This window comes from Pipistrellus hanaki (genome assembly GCF_964339955.1).
Source record: "Pipistrellus hanaki genome assembly, chromosome: 9".
Taxonomy (NCBI): Eukaryota; Metazoa; Chordata; class Mammalia; order Chiroptera; family Vespertilionidae; genus Pipistrellus; species Pipistrellus hanaki.
Genome location: NC_140511.1, coordinates 62,379,540 through 62,395,673, shown reverse-complemented (window position 1 = coordinate 62,395,673; position 16,134 = coordinate 62,379,540). Strand labels below are relative to the sequence as shown.

The following is a 16,134-nucleotide window of genomic DNA, read 5'->3' as shown; positions in this document are numbered from 1 at the left end:
TTGGAATTCCTAGCCTCCAGACCTGTGAGAAATGCATTTATGTGGTTTAAGCCACCAAGTCTATAGAATATGGAACAGACTAATACAAGGGTGTAACAATAAAATCAGACCCAGCTAAAAGTACTTTAAAATGGGCTAATAGTCATCAGGTTTTTATTTGTTTGCAACAGAGTAATAAGTAACTTAAAGGAAGAATTACTTTACAATATTTCAGTAATTATAAAATACAACTGTATTGTGTTGCTGTTTTCTTGATGTTTCCTGGGCCAAAGTTTTCCCTGTAGAGATGAAAAAGAAAACTGGAATTCCAACTAAGTTTAGCAAGAGTACAGTCCAGGTAGTATAAACATGCACTCTTGCTTACAATCAGTGTATTTTCTGACAAAGAAAGCACCTAGCAATGAGAAGCACTAAGCTTTCCTTTAAAGGCAAGTCACATAGTTCCTGGTATCGTTCTTCTAAAAGTAAACACTTAACAGAAATCCACCCTCCACCTCAATGAAATTTTCTTTAGCTATCTCCCTAGTCTCTTGTTCACTTGCTGAGAATACTTCCCTTTGTTCTGTTGTGTGAATGCCTGCAATTTAATTATATTTAATAACTGCCTGTTCAAAATTCATTGGTGAGTTATACAAGTTTAAAATAGGTAAAGAGATTATACAATATTTTGAACTCACCATAGTTTTCTACTAGGTACGTCAAATATTGAATCACTTCACATCTTATTGGGTACCAACAGGCTATTAAACTATACCTAAATTCCAAAGATACAGACTTTGCCTAGTGGTTAGGGGTACGTCCTCTATCTCTGTGTGCCCACTGAATAGCTTATGCAGAGTATCAACATGCCAAGTAATTTCCAAACAAAAGCTGGCCACTCAGTGCATGGGTTCTGGGGCCTCTCCAGTGCAGGCCAATGTCAGATGCTACCTGTGACTGGTCCTGGCCAACCCGTTTGGAGTTACAAAGCGATCACAGTTTGGATCTGCTAGGCCTGTGTGTACAAAGGACCAAGCTGCACACCAAGACCAGCTTTTACCATCATCAGGCCTGGGGACAAGTCAGCTGGGAACAAGGCACCCCAAAATCCACCTCTGCCTGCTCTGCCTGTTAGGCTCTGTTACTGAAAGCGCCTCTGCTGGTACTTGTGTTGCTTGAGGTAGGTTCTTAGTGAGTGACCAGGTAGGGGTGAGTGGTGTTTACCACACTAATACAGGTTCAACTTCCTTGCCAGTGCTGAGTCTGAGGCCACTCAGCAAACGTCCCTGGGTATACTCAAGCTGGGTGCTCACACACCTTTGTAGTGAGGCGGGGTCTCAGGGAGTCACGAGGGTCAGGCCAGTAGTTTATTAGGCAGAAAGAGACCAAGATTTGGCTGAGTGAAGGTAGGGCTCTGCACAGTCGGGCCTGTGAGCGAAAAATGGCCCCTGTCCGATTCTGCCAGGAAATGAATCTCAGGAGAGCAAGGACACCAGGAGTTGGGAGGATGCGGCTAGTGGATCTCCAGTGAGGAGGAGATGTCAGTCAGGCTTGGGGGAAGGTAGAGGGAGAGGGCCTCACCTCAGAGCCACAAAACTCAATTCTGTCATGGATCTGCCCAGACCTAGGCAGGACAAAGCCACCAGGAGTTGGGTGAGTTAGGACACAGGAAACCTGGAGATTGGGGCTAGCAGATATCCTATGAGGGGAGGCAACAGTGTAGGGGAAGAGTCAGTCAAGTTAGAGGAAAAGTGGGAGGAATGCTCCCGCCCAAATCTGCCAGACCTCTGCATCCCCAGCCAAGGCAACTGATTCCTCAGCAGGGCACAAGCTCCACAAGGTAGGGCAACAGGGAGTCCAGAGGGTGGGGCTATGAGTGCTCCACCCAGGAAAGATGGCATCTGGTATGTGGCAGATCTCAGCTCAGGGATCCTAGCGGCTGTCCCTTTAACTACTTCCTCAGAGCCACAAACTCCAGTCTCTCCTCTCACAATTCTAGTCTGCTCCACCCTCTCTTTGAAGAGCCCAAGTGAATGGCTGCTTTGTGCTTTGGCCCTTTAAAGGGGCACCTGTGTTTCTAGCAGAATCCTGTCTATCCCTGGCAGACAGAATGCCCACGGGTTTTCACAGCCAAATATTACAGGGGTACCTCTTCTCAGCTCTGGTGCTCTGGGCTGGGGAGCCTGGCATGGGATTGAGACCCCACTCTTCTCAGGGGGAACCTTTCTTTGCAGCTGAGAAATCATTCTGGAATCTCAGCCACCGTTCATGGCCCATGGAAGTGGGACTAATTCTTTTGCTGTGCCCTTCCTACCAGTCTCAATGTGGCTTCTTCTGTAAATCCGTGGTTATAAGATTTCTATCCAGCTATTCAGCTGGTTATTCAGGCTGACTGCTCTATATTTTAATTTTAATTCCTGTTTGGTCCTGGGAGAAGATGAGCGTAGCTTCACTTATTCCACTGCCACCATGGATCCTCCTGTTTTTGCTTTTTTTTCTTTTTAAACAATGATCTCTGTTTGTCCACCATTGTAGTTATAATTAGAAAATTTAATTCATCCTTAGCCATTAAAAGTAACAGGAACCCTGTAATTAGCTTTAATAATTGTCTATCAGGCAAGGCATCTGCAATACAGATCAATTTGTTTTATTTTGAGTATTATATATTATAAATATTTTTGCTTGTTACAATGAAAGATTTTAAATCTGAAAACATAGATCCTATCTCAAAGTTCTCCTGTTAACATGACACTACTAAAATTGTTGAGAAAACATAAATTGACTTAGAAAGTGCTTTAATTAAAGGAACAGAGGCTAGATTTAAATCTGAACTCTTAGCTATAGAATGGTAATAACAACAAAATATAATAAAACAAAAAAACAAACAAAAAACACACACATAAAAAAACAACCAGCCACTGGAAAGAAAATGCATTGCCTGGTATTTGTACTCTATCTTGAGACCAATGACATTACATGATTACTAATTTTTAAAAAATTATTTTTCTTTATTGATTAAGGCCTAATTCTTTTGAAGTGAATAGATTCAACTTTTTTGAAGGTATCAGGGAACATTTAATGTCTGTTCACACCCTGTACAGTGCTGACATGATTAACTAAATATGGGGATATGAAAAATTTCCCAATTTATTTACATATAGAAAGCAATGCACTATAGTTAAAGAGGTTCCTGTGCAATATAATGATAAAATCAAATAATTTATGTGGTTACTTGAAAAAGAATCTTTAAACCTTTAGAAGTAAGGCCCTTCTGATCCTGTGTTCTATTGGGTTTGTCTGACAACAAGAGGTGAAAGAATTCTGTGGCTCCATTGTCTCAATGGTGGGATCTAAGAAAACAGTGGCAGGCTCATCAGAGAGGTTTACGAGCCTACAATTCAAAGAGATTAAAAGGAAAATCCACAGAGATTCTTTCCCACTGAAGAATAACATTAAATAACTATTAGCAGCTCGGTTCAGTAAAGCTTACTAGAGCTCTCGCTGGGTCATTCACAACTTCCTAAAAGAGGAAAGGTTTTTTTTTTTAAGCTCCATTTGGGAATCAATAAATATTTCTTACTTCTTACAAGATAATGGAATTCCAGTCTTTTTCAACTTCCTCCTAATGATACTAAAATTTTTAAAACAACTCTTTGCTGCCTAAATAATTACACTTCCTAATCTCAGGATACTTTTTCTAACTGTAACTATAATTTAAGTAAGTAGAAGTAAATAAATAGTAGCCACAAAAACCTACAGAGGAGAGAAATTTAACTTTATTCATTATGGCTTAAGTATCAAAAAATCTCAACCAACCCAATATTGGCCAAAAGACTGAGTCCATCTGCAGCTCTGTCCCCACTATTCATGTGTAGCAATGTCTGTGATCAAGTCCCCAGAATGCTCTCAAGTCATCCATTGTATTTAGCTATGCAATTTAAAGTATTTAAAGTTCATTTCAAAGTTAAAGAAGTCATCTATTTATGTTAAAAGCAAATGCAGTGTTTTCCTTTAGGTCTTGCTGTTTTAAAACCAAGTAATTTAATTATAAACAATCACTTAGTTCTTATGTATGTATTTCACTATGCACAATTAAATTTTTTGTATAGGAAATGACTTGATGCATATAAAATTCCTTGTCCTTAACAGTCTCTGCTCTTAGAATAGCCTCTACTTTGATAAGAGATTCAGAATCAGTCATTTACTTGAAACCTGCTCATTAAAATTATAAAACTCTACAATCCTTTCCCAGATAGAATTAAAGAATCACAAATACAAGGCTTTTTATATCAAAGAAAAATTACTTATTTGGAGTTTAATTATGGATTGAAGAACTACAGACCTTTTTTATGAAGTAAACCTAAAGCCAGTACTCATGAAAAGTACCAAATAAAACCAAGAAACTGAATTTGATGTTTCACTAACTACATAGCAGGTAGAACAGCAGCAGATGTAGGCCTGGCCTCCAGTTCTGACCCTCAGCTATGCCTCATCCTTCACTATTTGGAACTAAAAATAGTAGGTGGTACACAACTATTCAAAACTTGGTAGCCTGGCACAATGATTAGGAGTCATACAATGGCTTTGAAGTCCCCTCTATCAATTACTGGCTAGGCAACCTTAGTTAAATTAGTTAACCCCTTTGAGCCTCAGAATCTCTCTGGAAATTATTATTTCTTCCTTATAAGGTTATTAAACAATGATTAAAAGACAATTATAATACTTCTAGTGCTCAATAAATGGCAGCTATTTTAACTCATAATGTTTGTATTGCCCTGTCTCTACCAGACCATTAACAAAATGACTAATCACCCATCATTATTGAGGAGGTGCTGGGAAGCCTTAGTGTAGGGAGGCAGCAAACACATGAATTTGGGCTTAAGTAACAAGTTCAAAGTACTTTGCTATTGTCAGTCCTATCAAAATTGACCCATTATTATCAAAGTCGTATCTATCTAATTATTTGGTCCTTCTGAAGTAACAAATGGAACTGAAAGATGGGAAACAGAAAAAAATTAATTTGTGGATTAAATTCAGAGGTTAGAAGTGATGGCAGATTAGAACTTCAGAGAAGCTTGTTTTGCTGGGGTGGGGAGGGAGACAGGAGGACTTGAGTTAGAACTTGAATAAAGAATACTGTGAAGAGTCAGAATGGGAGGGTGTTCTAAGAAGTGACACACAGCAGAAGCAGATGTGTTTGGGAGCCCCTAAACCACCCAGGGGAGAAGATTCACATTAAGTTTGTGATCAATGGATAAGGTTAGAAGATGTAATTAGGGGCAAACTTGAAATCTTTGGCCCATTTAAATTCCAGGTGAATGGGCAAATGTTTTTGGGGGAAGGGATGGTTTAAAAAGTTCTTAGAGGAGTAAGAATAAAGAAAGCTAGATCAATCAAAATGTAAAAGACTATGGGAGAAGGCCAATTAGCAGCTATGGAAATAATATGGATATGTGTTATAATCTGGGTATGTATCAATATTACTGTGGTAGCTGTGAGAATAAGATCACATAGGGAAAAAAATTAAAAAGTAATGTCAACACTCATTTCTACTTCATTGGTTGTATAGTAAAGTAGAAGTAATCAGAATGTAATATGAACCAGGTTCAAGTCTTGGTTTTGGACCCACTGATTTCAACTAGGTCAAGTACCCACGTAGAAATTGGGAGACAAATTAAAGTTGGAGACACAAATTTCTTAAAATCCTACATTTTCCCTATTATTAAATTAGAACCGCCAATTATGTTCAAGTATACCAGAATTATGACTATAATTTTGCCCCTAGGTTTTTATAGCATTATTTGAAATTTTTCAAATTTTACTCAAAATAATTAAGAAATTATCTTAAAATATATTGTCATGGGAGAGAGAAAAAAAAACAAAAACAAAAACAAAACAGTTAACTGCCTCTAAGTAAAAGTAACAAATAATGTAAGTAGTCACCTTCTTGTGATAAATAGAATGGAGCAGGAGGACCCTCATAGAAAGTTTTATTTATATTCTCTTCTTCCTCTGAAGAAAATGCCAATCTCTAACTGGATGAATTTTCTACATCATGTCACATAGTTACTTTCCCCAGAAACAGTCACACACACACATACACACACACACACACACACACACACACACACACACTCACGCCTCTTGATGCTTATCTTCAAGTTTTACCGCAAGCACATTTTTACAGTCAGTTTTCAAATTCCTAAAATGAACTGGAAATACTGATATGACCATAAATGGAAATACTAATCTAACTACAGGTATTTTGTAAGGGTTAGTTTTCGCACATAATTTACACAAATATCACTCCTGACAGTTAACTCAAATTCATATTATCTACATTTACAAATATTATTTCCCTTCTTAGGGAGTTAATCAGGCTTTAGAATTAACTTGTTTTTCAGGAAGGATTCTTATTTTGAGATTAAGAAATTACATATTGATTCAGTTATCTGGCATACATGTAGTTGGGATTTTAAGGTATGCTCCTCATTTGGTCCAAGATTTATTTGTTTATCCCCCATTCTCAAATAGAACTGACACTTTATATCGAATCAGTGGGTGGAGGGAACTGATTAGCTCTGAGTAAAGACGTGCTAACTTTATGTCTAGCCCAATCTCCTTCTGAGCCAGGCTATTTTTGGTATCCAAGTACTTGGCCAATTGTGTAGCGTGAAGACTCCATATTCCCAAAGTAATTCACTAACAGAAAACTAAGATATACCTCCACACAAAATAATGTACCACCAAGGATTACAAACTCAATCTCCTTAGTTTTTTTTTAAATATTACTTAATTTCACTGACTTCATGTGAAGGTTTGTTCCTCTTCAGGTCACAGAGAAATAACCTAACTCATAAGCTGTGTCACTCTGTAGAACCTCAGAAACAACCGAGATCTGTAATATGACTGTCATTACAAAGCTATTGAATCATGATCCCAATTATTTTTCTACTAGAGGCCCAGTGCTCAAAATTCGTTCATGGGGGGGAGTCCCTCAGCCCAGCCTGCACTCTCTCCAATCTGGGACCCCTCAAGGAATGTCTGACTGCCCTCTCACAATCTAGGACTGCTGGCTCCCAAGTGCTCGCCTGCCTACCTGCCTGCCTGATCACCCCCTAACCACTTCTCTGAAAGCCTGATTGATGCCTAACTGCCTTCCCCTGCTAGCCTGATTGCCCCCAACTTCTCTCCCATGCCAGAACTGGTCGCCCCTAACTGCCCTCCCCTGCAGACCTGATCACCCCCAAATGTCCTCCCTTTCAAGCCTGGTCCCTTCCAACTGTCCTCCCCTTCAGGCCTGATTTCCCACAACTGCCCTCCCCTGCCAGCCATCTTGTAGCAGCCATCTTTGACCACATAGGGGCGGCCTTCTTATGTGTTGGAGTGATGGTCAATTTGCATAACACCTCTTTATTATATAGGATTATATAATTTTGATGTGTTTTAATGTATTTATCCTAATAAAAGAGTACTAAGACCATCAGAAGATACAGATATTTACATTACAATTCGTAACAGTAGCAAAATTACAGTTATGAAGTAGCAACGGAAATAATTTTATGGTTTGGAGTCACCATAATAGGAGAAACTGTATTAAAGGGTCGCTGCATTAGAAAGGTTGAGAACCACTGGGTTAGGGGGTGATCAGGCAGGCAGGCAGGCAGGCAGGCGAGCGAGCAGTTGGGAGCCAGCAGTCCTGGATTATGAGAGGGCAGTCAGACATCCCTCAAGGGGTCCCAGATTGGAGACAGTGCAGGCTGGGCTGAGAGACACCCTACCCCCCACCCTGTGCACAAATTTCATGCACCGGGCCTCTAGTCTATAATAAAAAGCATAATATGCTAATTAGACTGGACATCCCAAAGGACATCCTTCCTTCCAGACAAAGCCTCAGTGGGTGGGGGCCAAGGCATGGGTGGCAGAGGGCCTCAACCCCCTGCCACAGCAGTGAGGGGCAGAGCTGGGGCCAAGGCCCTTGCACAAATTTTGTGCATTGGGCCTCTAGTTTAATATATGAGAAAACTCTCCATAAGATTTGGTCAATAGATACTATTCATGGGAACATTTTATAAATCTTGAAAGATTTTCCCAAAGTGTTCATCTGGTTGTCTAAAATGCAAAGCCTAATCTTGAATAACTACATGCCCTTCATGGGAATATGGGAAGCAGCCTTTGGAGGCATCCTTAGAAACAATAAGGTAAATATGCCAACTGGAACTAATTGATTAAATTCACTAGCTAACACTGCTTTCAAATGTATACTATCTGGGAACTGAATATTACTCATCCTTTTTTAAATGTGCTATTCTTCAGCCTGGCCAACATTGCCCTAAAATGTCAACTAGGAAGGTAGAAGTGGAAATGAAGGAGAAACAATGTATGTAGTTTACTTTAGGTAATCTACCCTGGACTTTTTATTAGAACTCATTTGATAATTTCTTTTGTGAAGGCAAGAAATGTGGATGTCAAAGGCTCCTTTAAATTATCTTTTAGAGAAATAAATGACTATGGCCAATACTGATAAGGCTTTCCTTATAACAGAGCACCATGAGCTGTAAAATATGAGAATGCATTCAACATCAGCCAATAAAACATCTCATGCCTCCTTCCCAAATATAACCAAGCTCAAATTTATTTTATACTCCCAATTAATAAGGGCAGGAAACAAACATATTTTAAGCACACCCTAAGAAAAGAAAGTTCTACAATGAACTATCACCACATGCAAAAAGAGTTCTGTGTGACAAAGCTATTTCCATGTCCCCAGGGGGTGACCCAGAAAAAAAGAGTGCTTTGACCTGGTTATAACAAATTCTCTCTCTCTTGGTAACCTATCCTGGTCTTTAACAAATTATCACTCTCAAAGGTTTTCCTTCTATCAAATCTAAATCCGCACTGTTAGAAGTTCAAGTTCATTTCCTTCTTTTGAGGTGCCACTTACTGAAAATTGGTCAGGAAGAAAAAATTAATGTCAAAAGAAATGACAACACGAAACTAGGTTTATTATGAGATTTTTTAAAATAGCTCTAGCATGAAACTTAAAAACAGCAAATTATATCTGGGTAAGAGACTTCTACTTCTTATCTGAAGGCAAGCCAATCTCAATTTAAAACTGAAACAGAGCATTCTCACTATTTGGAGCCCCTGAAAACAAAGAAAATACTTACTAGATCTGAGGTATTTCCACTTTTCTTCCATAATAGTTCAATTCAACCGGCCTGAAAAACTTACAAAGTAAGCTGACATTATATAAATTGTAAGCTGATCAGCCTATTTATCTGAATCATGAATCATGCCCAACTCTCACTGTATTTGCTTTGCATAAACTTTATTGTGACCTTCTCAATGACCTAGTCCCCTACAATATAGCAGGTCATAGTTGCTCCCGTTAAAAACTTAAAACCAAGGACTCAAAACTCTCAAAGGCAAGAGAAAGGGTTGAAGAGGTTGATTATTTGTTCTCCCAACATCTTCATAAGCCTTCCTTCATGCAATCCTATTACTCACTTTAAACTCTGTTTCTAATTTCTCTCCACTTCTGGTTTATCCATCCATTACCTCATGATGATGTGCATGTGGAAGATAATATTTTATTCTTGATCTCTCCCCATCTCTTTTCTCCTAAGACAACAGGCGTCTAGTCAGTTTCACTTAATAGAACATAAGTTGTGGAATGGCAAAAATGCAGTCACTGTGCTAGTACACATCCTACACTCCTTAAGGCACAGCTTTGTGGATTATCTTTTACTCTGTGGGATGCAAATCAGCATCCCCCAGAGTAAAGACTGATCAAGATGTGCAAAAGCACCATGGGAGAATAATCACCTCCAGTACAGTTCGGTCGCTTTAGTTTAGGAACATAAGTACCTTTCGGCACATAACACATTCATGTGTATCAGTTTCAATACTTTCATAGAAATTGTATCATGTTTAACCCAGGTTAAAAAGATGTATGTATGGATAGAATTCATCCTCAAATGGAAGCACCTCTGCATTCTTTTGTCAGAAGGGTTACCAGTGTTGAAGTTCCTGGGTTCCTAGCCATTTAGTACTTTCTATTTCTGGCCCAAGTCCCTATGCTGTTTCAGAAGTACAAACACATTTACTAAAGAAATACTTTTGAAAGCTGCTCAGATGTTCCCCAAATAGAAGCAGGAAAAAAATATCCAAGACATAATTGAAAATTAAAAATCCTAATTCATTACAAAGATACACTCATCAATTTCTTAACATTAAAGAAAAAAACCTTACCAGTCTTAAAGAAGGTAGAAGGGCCTTAGAGCTGATTACTGTTCTGAAAGCCACTATTTAAACAACAATAACACTGCAGTATATAAACAAATAGCTCATGGAGTCTTGATACACAAAGGCATCACACATTATAAGCAATACTTAATTTTATTGAGACAACTCCCTCTGAAATTAAATATGGATATTCTATATTTATTTTATACTGCCTTTATCCTATAATGACGTGTTTTAGAAATAAAGCCTTGATTTTCATATCAAATTTTCAAAATCTTAGTTGTATAAGCCTTAAAAGCATTTTATTAGGTCTGATGGTGTGCCAGTGTAGGGCATGGAAAGGGATTCAATAATCAACTCCAGAGACAGTGAGCTTTCATCCACACATGCAAGTCAATGCTAAAGCTGGTGCACTACTGCAGAGTGCAATTGAGTGTTTTCCCCACAGGCTGTAACTGATTATTGACTCCCCCCATTAACATGTAGGGTCCATAGTGAAGGTTCAAACAGAAGGCTGAGGGACTCCTGTCCCCAGGCCAGTGCTGAAAGGCAGCCTATCACTTTGTGTAACCGCAATCCATGTGTGATAAACCTGACCTACATTTCTCTCTTTCTTTCTCACAAGAGCTTGTCACTGTTTTAAGAAGCTATTTTCTAAAATGCATCAAATAAATGACTTTTGAAACTGCCTGGGAAATGTTCATTCCTAAAATATTATTTATAGCAATCTTATAAAGAATAGTTTATTCTTCATAACAGAAGAATGCTTTAATGTTACTCCATAGGGTATCTTCCTTTAGACTCTCCTTTATACAGTACACAGTCTAAAAGTATTATAATTTAATAAAATAAACATATAAAACATATTAAGTAGGAATGTGTAATTAAACATTTCTCATCAGTTATAAAAAGTAGCTTCCACAGATTCATAAGCCACGTCTTAGTCGTTTGCTAACTTCTCTGCGGAGTGACAATAATCACTACTAAGAATGGGGCATAATTACAAACTCATGGGGCGGTAAGGAAGGAGAATGCTCCCCAGGCAGGGCTGCAGATGGTGCTTAGAAAGGTGCCAGTGTGCTGTGGCTCCTCCCCACAAGTACCTACCATGCCGCTGCAGGTCATACTCTTTCTTTGTCTCTTCATTCCCTAGAATTTTCCATGCCTGATCAATTTCGATGAACTTCTGTATACATTCCTCCACCGTTCCTGGAGGCACATCTGTACTTTGTTTGTCTGGATGATACTGCCAATCAAAAATAAGGAGGATGGTAAACAGAGAGGGTTAAGTTTTAAAAAATTGTAAATATGAGCTTTCCTGGAGAGAGAAGATAATGAGAAGACAAAACTAAGATGCCAAGGCAACAAGTCAACAGTGCTGGGCCCGGGAGATGGCTTGCCAGGGTAATTAGACCACTGGAGTAGCTATAAATCCACTAGTGACATGATCTGTCACAACGTGCAAAGACAGCATTTTCTGGATAATTTGCTGATGGGTGGAATCACTGGTCTCATGGACAATCTAGCTAGAGAGGATGACTAACAAAAACAGAATTAGGTACATGCAGACAAGCAGAGCATGACAGGAAGAACACAAACTATGCAGAGAAGGAAGCTTCCTTATATAATGTGCATGGCTATAGATACCACCACAAATGGAGTACTCACTCGCTTTTTCTCATGAAATTACATTATACAACTATACTGTAAAATAAAACACTTTTCATCTTCTAGCTCAGTTCTGAATATTTTAATTACAAATCTTTGCACAAAACTTTTTAATTGAAAAATGGTTATCCAAAGGCAGATTTACAAGAAAGAATTTTAAAGAACTCAATGAAACATTTGAATATAAATTAACTCATTAGTAAATCTTTCTTACACGTGTTTACTAGGAAACTTTTAAGAGTATTTTCAGAATGCAGCAAATTCTTTTAACTATTTGGTCAAAAATAAAGTTTTATGTCAATTCAATTATCAACTGAAAATGTAAATGTGGCCTACTGGATACCTCACTTATATTTTCTCTATTTTCCTTTTTTTCTATGTTTTTTTGTGGTTAACCCTCCTCTTGTTATCTATCAGGTCTTCTAAAAGAATAAATATGTCATTTGCTTTTCAGCAGTTTCCCAACAAACAAGGAAACTACCTAAATTTACAGACATTTCACTTAAGTAATATGGGAATAGCAGTAGCAGATATTGAGATATGTAACTTTTCACTCTTAAGTAAATAAGTATTCATCTAGAATTTTCAACCAGAAATTACCAGTACTCTTAAATGTTTTATTAAATACATCACAGAACAAATTTTAATTTAAAAATTATTTTAGAAATTCCTTTGAACTAGCAGAAGTTTTTCCCTTTAGTTCTTAACCCTTTTTAAAATGTTTTTATAATAAAACAGGAAAATTGATATATTCACATTTCATGATGCTAATGTGATCTAGTTCACTTATTCATCAATTAGTGAGGCAATCATTTGAATATTTTATTGTCTGCTTTACAGACATTGAAAGAACATGAAAAACTTACAAGTACCATATCATTTATTATCTAAGTTGCTAAAGGCAAGACCACTCAGTGAGTTGTGGCAAGTTACATGAAGTTAAATGACTTCAATTTTCAATACAGAAATCTGAAAGTATGTAGGTTTTTAATCATAATGCCGACTACGGGTTTTGACAGTGAATTTGTCTTCATGCTGAACTTGTTCAACTACTGATGTCCTCAACTAGGAGAGCAAAAGTAGCTGTGATATTTGGCTGCACAGAAGAACTAATAAACATCATGCATGCTGGAAAAAAAAGATTACAGGACAAACAGAGAATTAGGCTTCCATTTTCCAGTTGGCAAATTATTTCTTTTCCTAAGCCAAATCTATCTGTTAAGAACATTTAAATATTTAAGCTAATATAAAGACTAAAGAAAAGGAAACTACAGCTTTAATTTTTTTTTGTGGTCATAATTTATCAAATGATACTCATAAAAATTATTCCCATTCTGAGGTTTAGGCAATCCCAAAGCCAAAATAGAGTTGGCTACATTAAAGTTCCCTAACTGACCCATTTCTCTAACACTGTGTGAAGATTTGTGTAATATACTTGATATTATTCAATATTATTATATGCAACATACTCAAATATGGCACTATGTATACATTAAGATACATTTATATGTGAAAACTCAACCTCAATATGTCAGAAACATTAAGTAAGATCACAGCAGAATCATTCTAAACTAGTAGCTATATAGGAGAAGTACAGACTAAAAGACAAGTAATTTCTCATAAGCTATCATAGAAGGTATTAGAAGCCTGGTGCATGAAAATTCATGCACTGGATGGTCATGCGCTGACCATCTTTGTGACAGTATGAGGGTCAATTAGCATATTCCCTCTTTATTAGATTATTAGCTAGGATACTTGGTACAATAAAAGAATAATTGGACCTGACATGAATCAACCTGACCAAGCAAGCCCTACAAAAGCAAGGCTGCCCCAAACTAAATGCTATCATTAAATTTTATTGAGTCATAGTTAAGTTCCATGAGAGTCAAAAAACAATTCATTCAATCTCTTTCATCAATTTGATATTTTCCTGACTACTATTTTAATTAAGTAACTCACCATCCTAGGCTTTTAAATCTCATCTGTTGTGCTATTAGAATGCAATACATTTTATTCTACAATACAGGCTTCAATTAAAAAATGGTAGTTATGGCAAGAAAATAAATATATCATTTGGGGTGATAAAAGCCTCAGTCTGACCTGTTCTGACAGCAAGTTCCAGAACAAAATGAAAGTCTTTTAAAAAAAACACAAAAAACATATTCTTTGGTAGGCTGATAATGGCCTCCCAAAATATTAGCTCCTAATTCCTGATACCTGGTAAATGTTAGCTTATTTAGAAAAAAGGTCTTTGCAAATATGATTAAGTATCTTGAAATAGAAAAGTGTCCGGGTGAGATAAATACAAAGTGTTCTTATACAAAAGAGGCAGAGGGAGATTTGGCGCACAGAGGAGGAGGTGGTATGAAGACTGTGCAGAGAGATGGGAAATACTGGCCTTAAAAACTGGAGTGATCAGGCCACAAGCCAAAGAACACTGGCAGCTACCAGAAGCTGGAAGAGACAAGAAATGGACTCTCCCCCTAGAGTTTCTACAGAAAGTGCAGCCAGGCCAACACCTGCCCAGTTATACTGACTTTAAACTTCTAGCCTCCAGAATTCTGAAAGAATAATTTTCTGTTGCTTTAAGCCACTGAGTTTATGGTAATTTATTTTGGCAGTCACAATAAATTATACATAATCTAAAGATGTCTATGGTTTAAAACCGCAATACGGACACTACAACTTTTTAAGATGTTTCATTTATAAGGTCTATTGATGAAATGGTGTCATTATTATATGCATACTTAATTTTTAAATCTGTAGTGGTTCTTTATTTGACATGAGAAACCAAATTCCTAAATACTGTTTCAAGATTTTCCAATCCCAAAGTGAATGCTAATTTCTTTCCTGCTATTTCTGTATCTGAGCTCTCCATGGGAGGCAGATTCAAGCACTCACTATTATTCTGAGAGACCCAAGTCACTTTCCTCTTGTCAATGTGTATTTTATTTTTTGCCTTTCTTTATCTTTAATCCCCACTAACCCATTCTTTCTACCATTGAGAGCCCAAAGCTATTGCTATTTCATTCATTCATAGAAAGATAAAATCTAAGGAATCCTGTGTTCTAGAAATAGCCACAAAAAGATAGCATGAACTTCCTTATATTAAAATAATTCTGACAAAAATCATATAAAAAACAGAGTTCTGAAAAAAACACTGACCCAACAGAGAAAATACCGATGGTCTTAACAGAATAGGTATGTACTAAAATCAATGTTGTAAAGTTCATTTCTTTTAACTACAATAACTTCTACTTATTTTCAGTACTAAGTTGAAATGAATTTTTCTAGAATTGGAAGAACTTAAGTCACCTTAAAGCTTTCATGTCTTTCCTACCTGCAAAACCAAGTATTGCTTTACTTACTAGTAGCTTGTCATTAAATCTTAAATCGAATAAAAAGTTATCAAATAGATAACTACTCAGTTAGAAAATAGATAACTACACATCTGTGATTATACTGTTTTGATTTATAAAATATGGACTTCAAATAGGAAGTAACAATCAACTATGAAAAGGACTCTGGGCAAATCTGATTAAGCAAAAATTCCCAAATTGTTATGCTGAGGTTATTTCATATACCAATGCAGTACCTGAGTATATAGCATTTTGGTTTTTCTCTATGTATTAACAGATGAATTGAGTATTATTAATAGGATATTAGCTCTCTATCTCTAGCTACAAACTTTCATAAATTCTGGAGTCAAATTTCAAATACCTTTTTTTAAAAAACAAAAACAAAACATTTTTATTTATTTCAGAGAGGAAGGGATCAGTAGAGAGAGATAGAAACATCAATGATGAGAGAGAATCATTGATTGGCTGCCGCTTGCACGCCCCTTACATCAGACTGATGGAGCCCTCAACCTGAGTGTATGCCCTTGACCAGAATCAAACCCAGGACCCTACAGACTTCCAACAAGCCAAAACAGCTAGGGCTCAAAATACCTTCCAAAAGCTATCTTATCAGTACTACAACTTCAACATGTCCAAACTCCAATTTATCAGCCAAACTCTAAAATTAGTTCTTCTGAGAGCGAGGAGAGAATCCAAGATAGCTGCACAGGTAAACACCTAGCCGCAGCCGCACACAACAATTTCAATAAATTCAATTAAAATATAAAATGGACATTATCCAGAACTACAGGAAAGTCGAATGACTGGAAATTCTACAATGAGAAGCAAGGAGAAAACCAGAAGAAAAATTAGAGGAGCTGTAAAAGCCTAAGGTATGGAG

The 16,134-nt window shown here is 37.2% G+C and overlaps 1 protein-coding gene across 3 annotated transcripts in view; it reads right to left on the bottom strand.

The window, feature by feature from the left end:
• Positions 1-16,134, bottom strand: part of DNAJC24 (DnaJ heat shock protein family (Hsp40) member C24) — a 37,908-nt gene that overhangs the window by 5,058 nt on the left and 16,716 nt on the right. For all 3 annotated transcript variants that reach the window (XR_014796045.1, XM_084896058.1, XM_084896059.1), the window contains one exon: positions 11,335-11,473. Coding sequence is in view for 2 of the 3 variants with exons in the window: in XM_084896058.1 (XP_084752184.1) it covers positions 11,335-11,473 (139 nt within the window). In the remaining variant the exon portion in view is untranslated. The remainder of the gene's footprint in view (positions 1-11,334; positions 11,474-16,134) is intronic.